The sequence below is a fragment of the Gigantopelta aegis genome, chromosome 3 (genome assembly GCF_016097555.1).
Source record: "Gigantopelta aegis isolate Gae_Host chromosome 3, Gae_host_genome, whole genome shotgun sequence".
NCBI classification, from domain to species: Eukaryota; Metazoa; Mollusca; class Gastropoda; order Neomphalida; family Peltospiridae; genus Gigantopelta; species Gigantopelta aegis.
In genome coordinates, this window is record NC_054701.1 from 79,212,961 (window position 1) to 79,227,509 (window position 14,549).

The window sequence follows — 14,549 nt, forward strand, 5'->3', positions numbered from 1 at the left end:
ACGAACCATCGCGATGACTGCGATGTAGCCGGAGTGGATTGGGATGGTGCTGTCTCGACGTGGGATGCAGCAGGAGGTGACCCAATTGGGTAGTAGTAGAGGATCTGGATCCACGAGACATATGAGGTCAGGATACCAGACTCTGCTTGGCCACATCGGAGCGATGAGAAGTAGTCGAAAGCGAAAGTCTTGAAACCACTGAAGTACTCATGGGAGCAGTACTAGTGAAGGGAACACATAAACGGCAACACTGTCCCAACTGACAGCCAGTCCGTCAAGATCGAGAGCTTCCGGAACCGATAGAATGGACAACCTCAGCTGACAATTGAAGTGGGTCGCAATAGTTCCACGTGTGGTGTCTAAAGCCTTTGGCACACCCACCGGAAGGCTTCTGGGTTGAGAATCCACTCTGTGGCTTGCAAAACGAACAGTCAGGACAACGTGACTGCCAGAACATGTGACACCCCTGGAATGTGACAGGCTTGGAGTTGCAGCAGAATGGCATCTACCAAATCGAACAGGTGATAGGTGAGCCAGAGCAGGCTGGAATGTGTTCCGCAATGCCAAATGATGTATGCTGCTGCTGACATGCTGTCGGTGACTACCATGATAGTCGAATGGATCAACCAGTGACGTACTGCGTTGAAAACTGCCAGAAGCTCTGAACAAGTTGATGTGGAGACTTGCCTAGTCTGAAAACCACAGCCCCAATGAGTATTGAGATGAGCTCCCCAACATTCCAGTGATTGATCGACGAACAGATGGTGAGTCGCTTGGAATCTGCCACCACTGGAAACTGGATTGCAGGTCGTTCGAAAGACTAACCATCAATCTGGGGTTGTTCAATGTGATAATGGATTCAGGAAGACTTGGCGACGACATAATTGTAGACGGCCCTGAGTGTTATATCCTGAGGTGACATCAAGAGACCAAACAGGCTTTGCCAAAAATGGAATGTCACAGGTTCTGCCAGGACTGTGGAGACCGCAGACTGACTCTCGTCTCATCTGTCGGAGGGAACCTGGACTAGTTCCGGATGCTGCAAGGCTCCAATGAAATAAAGACTCTGTGGTGTTGACTTCTTGCAGTGTTCGAGATTAAAAATGTTGGGCAGTATCCCAGTTGGATACTAACATTTCAAAATCTGGTATCTCACCTGAGAATTTAGTATCCTACTTACACATGAAATTCATAAATAACATTGTAACAAACTTGGATGACACTGTTACTTAACTTCACCAGTAAATGATGACTTTCATTGTTTCAGCTAAAAATAAAAATGCAGGATTAAAAAACCTAACAACATATTGTATAGTATCCCGGTGGGATACTGGGTTATTGAAGTCTGGTATCCAAAATTAAATTCTGGTATCCCTGGGATATCGCGATACTGTTAATCTCGAACACTGACTTCTTGAGACAGTCGTTAACCGATGCAGGAACCGGGACATCGGAGCAGTGATCCTGGTAAACAGTGAAAAGCTACTGACAGCGGAGCGGGATGCTATGCTATATTCCCAATATACGTTGAAGTTAAACAATGCAAGCACTGTATGGCTGGTATCCATGGCAGTCACGCCACCTGACGCTAGGCAAGCAGCAAAGAGACGATCTTCTCCGCATCAAACAGGAACACTGATGGTTGCGACTGAACGTCAGTGGGTTGATAATCCGCAATAGACCATAGTAAAACGGTTGTGTTAAAAACCCATGCACCAAGTGATATCAACTGGATAACTACCGCCGGTCGCCAACATACCGATTCATTGAAAATTTCAGAAGGCAGCTATATGAATGATCTCATCGTACCTAACACTGATAACTTCCGGAACCAGTGATTGCAGACTTGAGTCACCAACGGATGTAGTGATCGATCCGCCGAATATCTCTGTAAATTTCACTGATCAACAAACGAACCGCTGCATGGTACACAGTACTCTTCACAGGGTCTCAAAAACAGGGCCAACAGTTGACTGGTCCAGATTACTGTCTTCAGCACCAAACTGTAATGCTTGTAATGTCGAACCGATGACAGCAAGCAAACTCACATGATGAATTCTCGCAATTGGCTGCGTGACGAAGACTATGTAGCGAGGTCTATCGCAACTCGTTCAGTTGCTATGGTAACCGAGACGGAAGCTGTAACTGGAACTGCAGCTAGAACAGCAACCCGATCTGAAGGTGTGAAGTAAAGGTATCTTCCTTCCACCTCAACAGTAACAGCGGCGAACTGACGATCAACAGATGATTTGGAAAAAACTGGCTGTTTTCTACCAAAAAATAATTGGCGATGTCACAAAGACTGTAGGCTCTTCCGAGACCTCGTCGACAGCTTAGGAATCTAGTGAAGACATGACAATCCCAAGTAAAAAACTGGTTGAGATGACCTAGACCGGGGTGATCCCAGAGGAATCCATCAAACCACGTGAAGGTTGAATGGTGAAGCTTGAAGATCTGTGCCATCATGGAAGAGTAACACGCATAAAATCTGGTTGGCCGAATCAAAGCCATCTGTCGGAATGGGCCATGGGGACCAGCTGCATTCTTGGCTATCATGAGTGGAGAACTGTCGACTTCCATCTCGAAACAAGTGTATCGATTGCCAAGTGGAAGTCACTGTAGACCCATTACTCATTACCCGGATCTACCATTCATCAGATTCACTGTAGGCTACCGAGGAGGGTCACCTGAAGTAACCATAGCTGAAGGTCCAGAAACCATGGCAGCATTTATAGCTGCAAAGGTATGCTGTAAGAAATTACCTCGATGACCGTTGGTTGTTTCAAATGTCATAAAGAAAAAAAAACCCTCAGAAGCTGGCAACAAGCATGTTAATCACCAGTGCTGAACAGTTGTGGTGCATCGAACCATGGACGGTCCAGTCGGTCCCCGTGAAGTGATTCTCAAGACTGTGTGAGCATTGCCTTCTCTTTAAGCTGCCTGTGGAAAGCAGTGAACAGGCATGCCGATCGATTGCGCTGTTAGTACTGGCTGCCTGTGGTGACCCAGACCATGCATGGTCCCATCGGGACCCATCGGAAGCCCCTGAAGCATTATCAGCTAGAGATAGCTGTCGGCGATCCGTGGGAAGTCGTGATGAGAAGAAGGAACCCTTTGATTATCAGAGATGAATTGAAAGAGTGCCGAACCAGCGTAACCACAGGAACCCGTAGCCGCAGGCACCATAGACGGCAAAGTCGTATATCAGGAACCAATGAAACAGGTTAAGGCTGGGCTGTGACTGAACAGGTGTCACTGGAACCGCCACTGGACTTGAGCTGCAGTGACCGTAGAGGCCGCTATAGAAGTAAAAGTCTCTTGCAACATCGTTAGTAACACTGTCTTCAGGATTTCCAGAACTAAGTTAGCAATGGATGGTGGAATTGTTGCTATCGGCGCCGTCAAAGTCTCCGCTTTCTTAGCCCGGGTAGCCACCACTCGCAGGTAAGCAGCAAACTCCATTGACAAAAGACCTGAACAAAATTCACATCTCGCATCTTCTTCACAAGTGACTCAACATCCCCGACAAATTCATGTGGGTCTCCCCCTGCCTTGAACTTTTTGCATCGAAGACACGATTTGACAAGTCTCACCGAACTAGAATCTGACATGATAATTTCAAACTGTAAAATAGATAGGTAGGTAACTGGTTTAACACGCTCATATACCACTAGGGTTTCGAACATGCCCATCCCGAGTCCAGCCTTCAATAAGATCAGGGGTCCGACTGAGGACAGGAAATGTCTAAACAATTCCGGTAAACAAAAGTTGTCATTTTGCAAATGGCGGCCATGCCTTGTTAAACGGCACACACAACAAGTAACATTTTGAAAAAAAGCTCACTTGTTAACTAAGTGAATTACACCTAAGGATGGATGGATGGAAGAACAGACAGATGGATGAATGACGGCATGTGGATGCACAGATGAATGGATCGACAGTTTGATGAATGGTGTATGGATGGATGGAAGAATAGATAGTGGATGGATGAATGGGTATGTGGATGGATGAATGGAATAACAGATAGATGGATGAATGACAGCATGTGGATGGACAGATGGATCGGCAGTTTGATGAATGGTTGTATGGATGGATGAAAGAATAGATGGTGGATGGATGAATGAATGGGTATGTGGATGGATGGATGGAAGAACAGATAGATGGATGAATGACAGCATGTGGATGAACAGATGAATGGATTGACAGTTTGATGAATGGTTGGATGGATGAATGGAAGAATAGATGGTGGATGAATGAATGGCTATGTGGATGGTTGGATGAAAGAACAGATAGATGGATGAATGACAGCATGTGGATGTACAGATGAATGGATTGACAGTTTGATGAATGGTTGTATGGATAGATGAATGGAAGAATAGATGGAGGATGGATAAATGAGTGGGTATGTGGATGGATGGATGAATGAATGGGCATGTGCATGGACAGATGGAGGATGGATGGATGGATTTATGTATGGATGGATGGACGAAAACTATCTTACTAAATGCATCTGGTGCCATCCCATACTCTCAGTAGGTAGCAAACTCCTTCTTCTATCAGAGATGTACTCACCACCTACAAGTTTTATAAACATTCTCAATGAAAAAACATAATGCACAAAATGAGCAAGGCAATGTTTCACCTAGCCTAATATGATGAGGTCATCTAATTGCCCAAGTATTCCGTTATCTTTTAACTGACTAGTCTTAAACTAGTCTGGGAGTGGCAGTTGACTTCATGGCACATTGTCAGTGCAAGAAGATTGAAATCTCCTGTACAGGATCTCCTCTGGAGTGACTGTTCTCTAATAAATGAGGCACTAGACGGAGATTCATGGAATCAATCACTATTTTATCAAATGCCCATTCGGCTGCATTGTGCAGAGATACGACCCTAATCACATATTACAGTTTTGTCGTTCAGATTTACTGCATATTTTCAACATTTTAATTTTTACAGAGTGAATGGAACTGAAATAATTTGTATGACACAATATACATAAACAAAACATTCATATTTATTTTAAAGGTGGGGTATCTTGAAAAATGCAGGAAGTTGTATTACAAAATACACTTTTATTTCTCTCATAATATAATCTTTAATATTAATTTTTGATTAACCACCCCTATCATTTTATGAGTGACAATTCATTTAGACAAGACAGTCAGAAACTGTTAAACATGTTATACAATTCATTTACGATGTATACAAACCTGACAAATGAAATCAAAATACATTCTCGGTATTATGTCAGCCAGTGTTGTGATGTTGCTTGTTGGTTGGCTGAGGTCATCTGTGCTATCGTACCATGCAAAAAGTTCATCAACCTATAAATACAATAATAACAGTAAAAGGTCTGACAACAGCAAATGACCGACTAAAGCCAGGATTACACTAGGGGACGATTCTGGTCACATGGCAAATGACCTACTAAAGCCAGGATTACACTAGGGGATGATTCTGGTCACATGGCAAATGACCTACTAAATGCCAGGATTACACTAGGGGACGATTCTAATGTAGATGTTAGGGGTGGGGTGGCAGTGAGATTTGAATTAGATTGTTAATATTCTCACCTTCTTCTGATCATCATCGGTGAAGGTGTAGTTGTGAGATGATGCATGCGGGTTTGATTCACTTCGTTCAGGACCACTGAATAGGAGCCAAGAAAAGCCAGGAATATTCTGTCCCTGTTGCTCCCCGTTGTAACGAATTATCTGTAAAAAAAAAATAAAAAAAATATGTGATATGTTCCATGTCGTATTAAAAAATTATATAACCTTAATACAGACTTTCTGCAATTTAATTTTTGGAAACGTTTTGGAGTTGATATGTTTCGAAGCCCAATTTGAAAAATTAACTTGGTTAAATATACATTTTAAAAATTACAACAGAAATAATTATTTTCATGACTGCACGGTCACTGCAATGAGGCCAACAAAATGTCAACTAATTCCAATCCAGGCCTCGAACTTAACGGCAGCAATGACGGCAATTGCGCCACTGATGGCACTTTTGTGCCGTCGGATAAAAATTACTGCCGTCGGTAAAACTCCTCACCGAAGGTAAAATGTATAAATGTGTATGAACATTATCTGACAGTATTTAACACGGGCATTTGGGTCCAGGTTGGAGTTAATGGTTTAGTTAGTACCGTGCGATGGAACTACATTGTAGTCATGCACGTACCCTGTATTGTATAATATACGTTCTCACTGCATTTTACAGCCCCGCTTTCTTGTTATGCCGCCCCTTTTCACGTTTTTGGCAACCCCCTTTGTTTCTCTGTGCCCCTCTTTATTTTTCGGCATCCTGCTATAATTTACAGCACCCAACTCCGCTATTTCAAAATGCACACTTTTTTTCACACTGAAAAACATCGATCAATCTGCACACTGGACATCAAAGAAAACAAGCCATGTTGTGTACCAAAGCGCAATTGACAAAAAACTTCAGTAGCTTACGACAGTTACCGTAACGTAATTTAACACTATTTTTTGCAGCCTCTGTTGTGTCTCATACCAGTATCCATTTGTACGTTTGATACACACAATAAAAGTTGTATTTTATTTGAGTAATAAAAACATTAATTTTTATGTTTATCGTTTCGGCAATCTCTGACTGAAAAACCACTTATTTGGAGCCAGATTTGTCACGTGATCAGAACGGTCATTCTGTCTTTTGTGTCCACTAACTTGTGATCTGTTATCCTCAATTGCAGATTTAAATGGTCGTAACTGATCATTTTTACTTACTGTCATTTGTTTATTCAGCAATTCTTTACAAAAAATTACAAACATTTAAATTTTGGGGAAGAATATTACAAGGGAATTAGTAGTGTTCATTATTAAAATCATTTATCTTGGGTGTCAAATAATATATACCAAAAACAAAACTACTTGTTTATCAGCTGTCGATATCAATGCGATCAATTCATTCGATAAAGATGAAAATGAAAAGAACAGAAAAATGTTATCCCACAGTAGGGGATCACTTAAAAAAACCCAACTCTTTATTGTTTTTCAGATACCTTAAAATCTTTATTAAAATAATAATATTAAAACTTTGATTGGTTTATCAAAACGAATACCCGTGAATTGCAGACAGACAATATCTCCATTTTAACTGAACTATGTTTTATCTAACAGTATATAATTAAAAAATGAGGCAGCTTGTACATCATACCAACTTTTTAGTACCAGATACTGAGGGGCAAAATAAAGGATAGGCATTTCCAGAAAGTCGACCAACACACAACGATATACAGTAAACAACATTTCCTCTCTTTTGTTTGCTTTTCAGTGGGGTTTTATTTTTATTTTTTAAATGGTGGGATGGAGGTCGTGCTATCGCCGTCCTTGAATTTTCACCCAGCGAGAACACTGTATACAAATTAATGCCATCCATGGAACAATTTTCATGTCATACTCACCGAAAACTTGGGCAACTTCATCTTAGATACACCAGGTTCCATTAAATGTTAGCCTATACTACTAGTCCATGATTCCATTCATAATAATTCTTGTTTACTGAAATTTATTAACATATATCGAAGAAATACGACTACATGTATATTGCTATATTTTTTTTGTCTTAGTATATAATTATGTACATATATTCTACCTTCAACCGGTGCATCCTGATGACATTTCCCACTTGAGCTGGCGGTAACTTCTCCTCAGATTTGGCAAACAGGACACATTTGATTTTGTCATTGGAAAGCGATGGATCAACTAAACTCAGTAACATTGAGTAATCTGTAAAAAGAAAAATATAGATTGGAGAAAACAGGGGAAAAGAAGGAACAGTCATGTGACCGGAACTAGAGGGATCATACAGTAGAAGAATTTAGGCCATACCACTGGCTTTTGGGATATTTGGACTAGTCTACTAGCCGTAGGGTGTGTGTGTGTGTGCACTTGTTTGAGGACAGGTAATGTGAAAAAGAAAATATTAACCTGGGTTGGAAAATAATCTTTGGGTTTATTAATTTATTTGTCGACAAGGTATGATCACAACTTTCATCTAATGACTTTTACATACATGAAGACTATTCAGTTATAAAATTTCTGGAAGTAACCGTCATATCTCATGTGAGACAGAAATTTCTTTCCCAAGCTTTCTTTCATGGAATAGCTGTGTCCTATATACCTGGGGATGAGAGAAATAAATTTCTTACATAGCTTTCTTTTATGGAATAGCTGTGTCCTATATACCTGCAGTGTTCGAGATTACCAGGATCCCGATATCCCGGGGATACCAAAATTTAATTTTGGATACCAAACTTTAATAGCCCAATATCCCACCGAGATACCATATAATGTTGTTGTTTCTTTTTAATCCTGCGTTTTTATTTTGAAAGTCATCATTTACTGGTGAAGTTAAGTAACATGGCATCCATGTTTGTTACGATGTTATTTATGAAATTTCATTTAAGTGGGATACCAAATTTTCAGGTGGGATACCAGATTTTGAAATGTTAGTATTCAACTGGGATACTGCCCAAAATGTTTTAATCTCGAACGATGTACCTGTGGATGAGAGAAAGACATTTCTTACATAGCTTTCTTTAATGGGATAGCTCTGTCCCATATACCTGAGGATGAGAGAAAGAAATTTCTTACATAGCTTTTTTTGGTGGGATAGCTGTGTCCTATATATACCTAAGGATGAAAGATTTACCTGTCCCGATCAGTGTCTCACAAGTTGTATGTCAAAGGACATGGTATGCTGCATTAGGAAACATGTAGTGGGTTTCCATTCTTAGACTATACATCAAAATTACCAAATGTTTGACATCCAATAGCTGATTATTAATTAATCATTGTGCTCTAGTGGTGTCATTAAAGAAAACAAACTTTATAATTCTTTCTTTGTCTGCCTGTGTGTCTGTCTGTCTGTCTCTCTCTCTCTCTCTCTCTCTCTACCAACCCCCCTCATTAGTAATTATGTTGTACTTGCCTGTTCCTCTTGTTTTCTTGGCAGGCTTCACAAATTTGACAATTGCATAAATATCAACCACAGTGTTTATTTTGATATTTTTCAGCAATGGGTAGTTGTAGATGAATCTTGGTTTCTGAAACAAAATACACCTTTGGCTGTTTACTGAAAGATAGTTACTATGGTCATTTACAGTACCAATTTAAATAAGACAAATGTTCGAATCATCATGACCCGAGAAAAGAGAGAGATGGAAAGATTGACACACCCATAGAAAAGAGAGAGAGAGAGAGAGAGAGAAAGAAAGAGAGGGGGAAGAGAGAGAGAGAGAGAGAGAGAGAGAGAGAGAGAGAGAGAGAGAGAGAGAGAGAGAGAGAGAGAGAGAGAGAGAGAGAGAGAGAGAGAGAGAGAGAGAGGAGAGATACAGAGGAGAAAATAAAGGTTGAAAAAAAGAAAAGGAAGAAAGAATGAAAGAAAGAAAGAAAGAAAGAAAGAAAGAAAGAAAGAAAGGGAGAAAAAAGGAAGGAAAAAAAAAAAAAAGACAAAGAAAGAAGGAAAGAAACAAATGTTTTATTTAATGACGCACTCAACACATTTTATTTATGGTTATATGGCATCAGACATAATATAGTTAAGGACCATACAGATATTTGGCTACTTCATGGGCTACTCTTTTCGATTAGCAGCAAAGGATCTTTTATATGCACCATCCCACAGACAGGGTAGTACATACCACAGCCTTTGATATACCAGTTGTGGTGCACTGGCTGGAACGAGACACAGCCCAATGGGCCCACTGACAGCAATCGATCCCACACCAGCTGTGCATCGAGCGAGCGTTGTACCACTGGGCTATGTCTCATCCCCAAAGAATGAAAGAAGACAGTGTAAATTAAAGGAAATGCCAAAACAAATGTCACGGAATGAGGATGGGAGAAAGGATGGATTAAAGGGATTGTAAACAATAAAATATATTAAAGGTGAAGAAAAATGTAAAACAAAGGTACAAAGACAAATAAAACAATGGATTCTCTCACTTTTGATTTTGATGCTCCATCTGTTATGCTGCTGGTGCCAGCACTCTGGTCAATAATCTAAGAGAGAATTCAACGTAAAATATACATAAACGATAACCACCAACACTGGGGACTGTGTACTCCCTATACTCTAGTATTATCATAAACAAACTACTCTCTGACTTTTTTACTTTTTATACAGCACAAAACATTTTTAGATAATTAATAAAATAAAAAATAGTAAAAGTAAATTAACATTTTATGTTAATATTAAGCTATACAAATCAACTATGCATTAGTATTTTCTGATTCAAATATAAAAATTGTTATAAAAACAAACAACGTAACCTGTATAGTCCAAAAATACACCATAAGGAGGTTTTTCTGTTGTTGTCCTTTTCATGATACATTTTCTGTAATGATGTCATTTTATGTATTTTATCATTCAGTTTTTAGTTATATTATCCAGTCAGAAGGAAATGTTTTATTTAACGACGCACTCAACACATTTTATTTATGATTATATGGCGTCAGACATATGGTTATGGACCACCCACATATTGAGGGAGGAAACCCGCTGTTGCCACTTCATGGGCTACTCTTTCTAATTAGCAGCAAAGGATCTTTTATATGCACCATCCCACAGACAGGGTAGTACATACCATGGCATTTGATATACCAGTCGTGGTGCACTGGCTGAAACGAGAAATAGCCCAATGGGCCCAACGACGGGGATCGATCCCAGACCGACCACGCTTCGAGCAGGCGCTTTACCACTGGACTACATCCCTCCCCTTATTCAGTCAGAATCTAGAAAATTGTTTAACATCAGGAAGTGTTTATTTTTGGTAGATTAAGTTATACACAATAATTATCACTAAATATCTATATCTATATCTATATATATATACCTTACAAAGTATATAGCAAACAATATACTAATATATAAAGAAAAAGGAGCAGTGACAGAAGTGAAAATAAAAAGAAAATTGAAAAGAGAAAACTTAAAATGAAGTTATAGATATACTTCCAAACTGGCGTCATACTCAAAATTATGCACATAACAAAAGTACTAAGTGTCTCAGTTGTGGCCTTCTAGAACTTTTAACCATGGTTCCAAATTGTCGTCGAATTCTGTATGTAAACAGCTTTTGTAATATATGTATTTTTCTATTAGTCACTTATCTTTAATAAAATTGTTAATACCAGTTTCATTTAGTGTACTCTTTTGTAATTTTGATTTGTATATGTAATATTTTACGTTAACAATTAACCAGTTTACAAATATATGTTTACTATTTATAATTCCAAATAAGACTATGTTCCTATTCAACTGGGTATAATCACCTTTTTGTAATAACCATTTTTCTATAATACTCCATAGTTCAACGACTTTAGGACAGACATAAAATAGATGCTGCAGTGTTTCTGGTTCATGTGATCAAAATTACACATACTAGAATCAATCAGTTTTATTTTATGTAAAAAGGTATTGTTGGTATAATTCTATGTTAAATCTGGTACTGAAACCACAACAGCGTTGGGTCTTTTAAAGAGCAAAATGGTAAACTATAATATTTCGCCCATAATGAAGAGGTAAAATCACACCCTTCCGCTGAATATTTCATTTGTGATGTAGGAACTATAGATGATTTATTTAGTAGTTTGTAAAAGATTTTACTTTCCAATTGGTCTTTTAGAAAGAAAAAAAAAATTTCAATAGAAATATTGGATTTTTGCCTAAATTGAATGTTTAGTTATTTGTATTTATTATATTACGCATAAAGGATTTGACAGCCATTAATAACGAGGTATATTCTAAAAAAATTGACCTTATGTTATATTTTGCTTTGAAATTATCACTAAATATTAATGTAAATTGGACAATGGATAGAATTAGAAGGACCAAGCAGTTATAATTTGGATTAGCAAAAGAAAGAATGAATATTTAGCAACTCACCATAAAAAATACATAAGCTAAATTTGTCCTGTTTTTATTAGTCTCCCGTCGGTCCAACCAGAGGGAACTATGTTTCTAGTCTCAGACTACCAACTGTCAGCAAGACGTTGGCCAACTTTCTGCTATCACGACTTCTATGAATGTCCAGTTGCTAATTTGAGCGCTCTTACAACACAATTCCCATCGTATAACCCATTAGTTGTTAATCTGAGAGAATCCATCTTAAGTCGAGAGTTGGGGAAATTACATTGTAACCGTCAAGTTGGCCAACTTTCTGCTGGCAGTTTGTAGTCTGATCCTAGCATGAGATAAATGCAAAAATGATCAGTATAACTAGGATTAACAATGCTGAAAGTAAAGAAAGCATTAATTCATCTCACCCACACTGATGCTGTTGTATCAGCTTCAATTTGATAGGCATGTTTTGATGTGGTCATGTGACAAGACTTTTCCACTTTGAAATTGGCCAACATCAGCACATCCTGAAATAAAGGTAACAAAGAAACTGAAATTGTGTTAGAAAATATTCTACTTTATCAATTAACCATATTATTTCTGTCAGAAAGGCAAAATTGCAGGAATGTGATAAAAGGGTGGGTCAGACATTATTAAATAAACCTCAGTACACCTAAGTGATTCATATATTTCATGTTTTAAATAATAAACGTCAACTTGTATCAGTTTTTTTTTTTACTTTGTTACATGCCTACCTTAAAATCATTTGATGGTGTTGTAAGTAACAGCTAATCCATGATAAAAGCTATATATACAAAATTTCAACTTAATATTTCCAGGCACTGAAATTAAAACAAAAGTTTGGAAAACTAAAAAAAAAATCTTCGAAATTTAAGAGCCATAAGTCTGTCAAAAATCTTTTAAATGGTAAATCACCATAAATGTCACAGTACATGAAAGTTATACACAAAATTTCAGCTCAACACCTTAAGGCACTGTGAAAATAACATCCAGAAAAATATATGTGGGACAGATGAGCAGATTGACAGATGGACGGAGATAAAACCTAGAGTCACCTCCGGTTGGACCGATAGGAGACTAATAAAAACTAAAAAATTTAAAATACAGAAAACGTTTTGTTTCTACTGTGTCTCCTGGACATCTTTTTACCACTAACATGACCATTAGTTTCTTTTTCACCATTGGCAACATATTGACAACAAAAACAAGGGCTCACCCTTGCTAATTTTCATACAAAGTGGCTACAACATTTAGTCTTTGGCTCATAAAATATTCCTTAAACTAACCACATTTTTATAATTTTCAAGGAAATATTCTATAATCTAAAATTTGGCTAAAACCAACATTTGTTCCAGCATGATACCTGATAAACACCACCTCTCCACTGATCCGAAGGATCTCAGAGATTCAAGAAGTCCCTTTTTAGATTTTTTATTCCACCCTCAGAAATGAGAAATCATAAAATAAACAATTAAGAATAGAAGTAGCCGGTGAAAATGAAATTACAGCCGACTGTTCCCATCTGGACTGACATCACCAAATAGAAATACAATTGCCTGACAACAAGAAAGAAAGAAAGAAATGTTTTATTTAACAACGCACTCAACACATTTTATTTATGGTTATATGGCATCAAACATATGGTTAAGGACCACACAGATATTGAGAGGAAATCCGCTGTCGCCACTTCATAGGCTATTCATTTCGATTAGCAGCAAGGGATCTTTTATATGCACCATCCCACAGACAGGGTAGTACATACCACGGCCTTTGATATACCAGTTGTGGTGCACTGGTTAGAATGAGAAATAGCCCAATGGGCCGACTGACGGGGATCGATCCCAAACCGACCGCGCATCAAGCGAGTGCTGTACCACTGGGCTACGTCCCGCTCCTCGTGACAACAAGCTTACTGATTCCATTCAACTTACATCTTTCTTACAAGTGGAAAGTTCTTCAGCAACTGCATCAAATAAAAACACATTAATAGTTGACCCATGGACTGAAAAATAAAAACATATATAGATCATCATATGCACTGTTCTTACTACTTATTTACTGTACAGGCTTATTAAGCATAAGTATTACGATCTTGTGCACAACAAATTCAATATGTAAACTCACAATATACCACCTACGGAATGAAAAAAGGATGGGTAATAATTTTGTTAACAAGCATTCAGAGACTACTGCTAAAGCAATACATGTCACCTACCTGGCCCAACAAATTTTCTTATCTCCTATGTTCAAGGGCCATAGCTCTGCAAAAATGAGTTAATTGCCATGAAAGTAACAATACGTGATAAAGCAATACAAAAATTTCCAGCTCAGTGGCTTGAGGCATTGCGGAAAAAAAAAAAAAAGAGTCCTGAAAACTAATTTTCGTTATCTCCCAAGTTCAAGGGTATCAAAAATCGGTAAATCGCCATGAAAGTTAAACTTGATCTATAACAGTACTTGATAAAGTTATATAAAAAATTTGAGGTCAATATCTTGAGACATGTGCAAAACACATCCGTAAAACTAAAAGTGAAACAGCCAGAAAGACGAAGATGAAATCTATAGTCTCCTCTGGTTGGACCGGTAGGGGTCTAATGACATCAGAACATTGTTTTTTTTACTATTTACCAAGACAAACACTGGTTGAACTAGGGGGA

The 14,549-nt window shown here is 38.3% G+C and overlaps 1 protein-coding gene across 2 annotated transcripts in view; it reads right to left on the bottom strand.

Annotated features, from left to right (window-relative positions):
• Positions 1-14,549, bottom strand: part of LOC121392876 (protection of telomeres protein 1-like) — a 35,965-nt gene that overhangs the window by 17,596 nt on the left and 3,820 nt on the right. For both annotated transcript variants that reach the window (XM_041490683.1, XM_041523927.1), the window contains exons 4-11: positions 13,824-13,894; positions 12,297-12,398; positions 9,978-10,034; positions 8,962-9,076; positions 7,624-7,757; positions 5,577-5,717; positions 5,214-5,327; positions 4,502-4,575 (exon numbers count right to left, since the gene is read on the bottom strand). In XM_041490683.1, the coding sequence (XP_041346617.1) occupies positions 4,502-4,575; positions 5,214-5,327; positions 5,577-5,717; positions 7,624-7,757; positions 8,962-9,076; positions 9,978-10,034; positions 12,297-12,398; positions 13,824-13,894 (808 nt within the window). The remainder of the gene's footprint in view (positions 1-4,501; positions 4,576-5,213; positions 5,328-5,576; positions 5,718-7,623; positions 7,758-8,961; positions 9,077-9,977; positions 10,035-12,296; positions 12,399-13,823; positions 13,895-14,549) is intronic.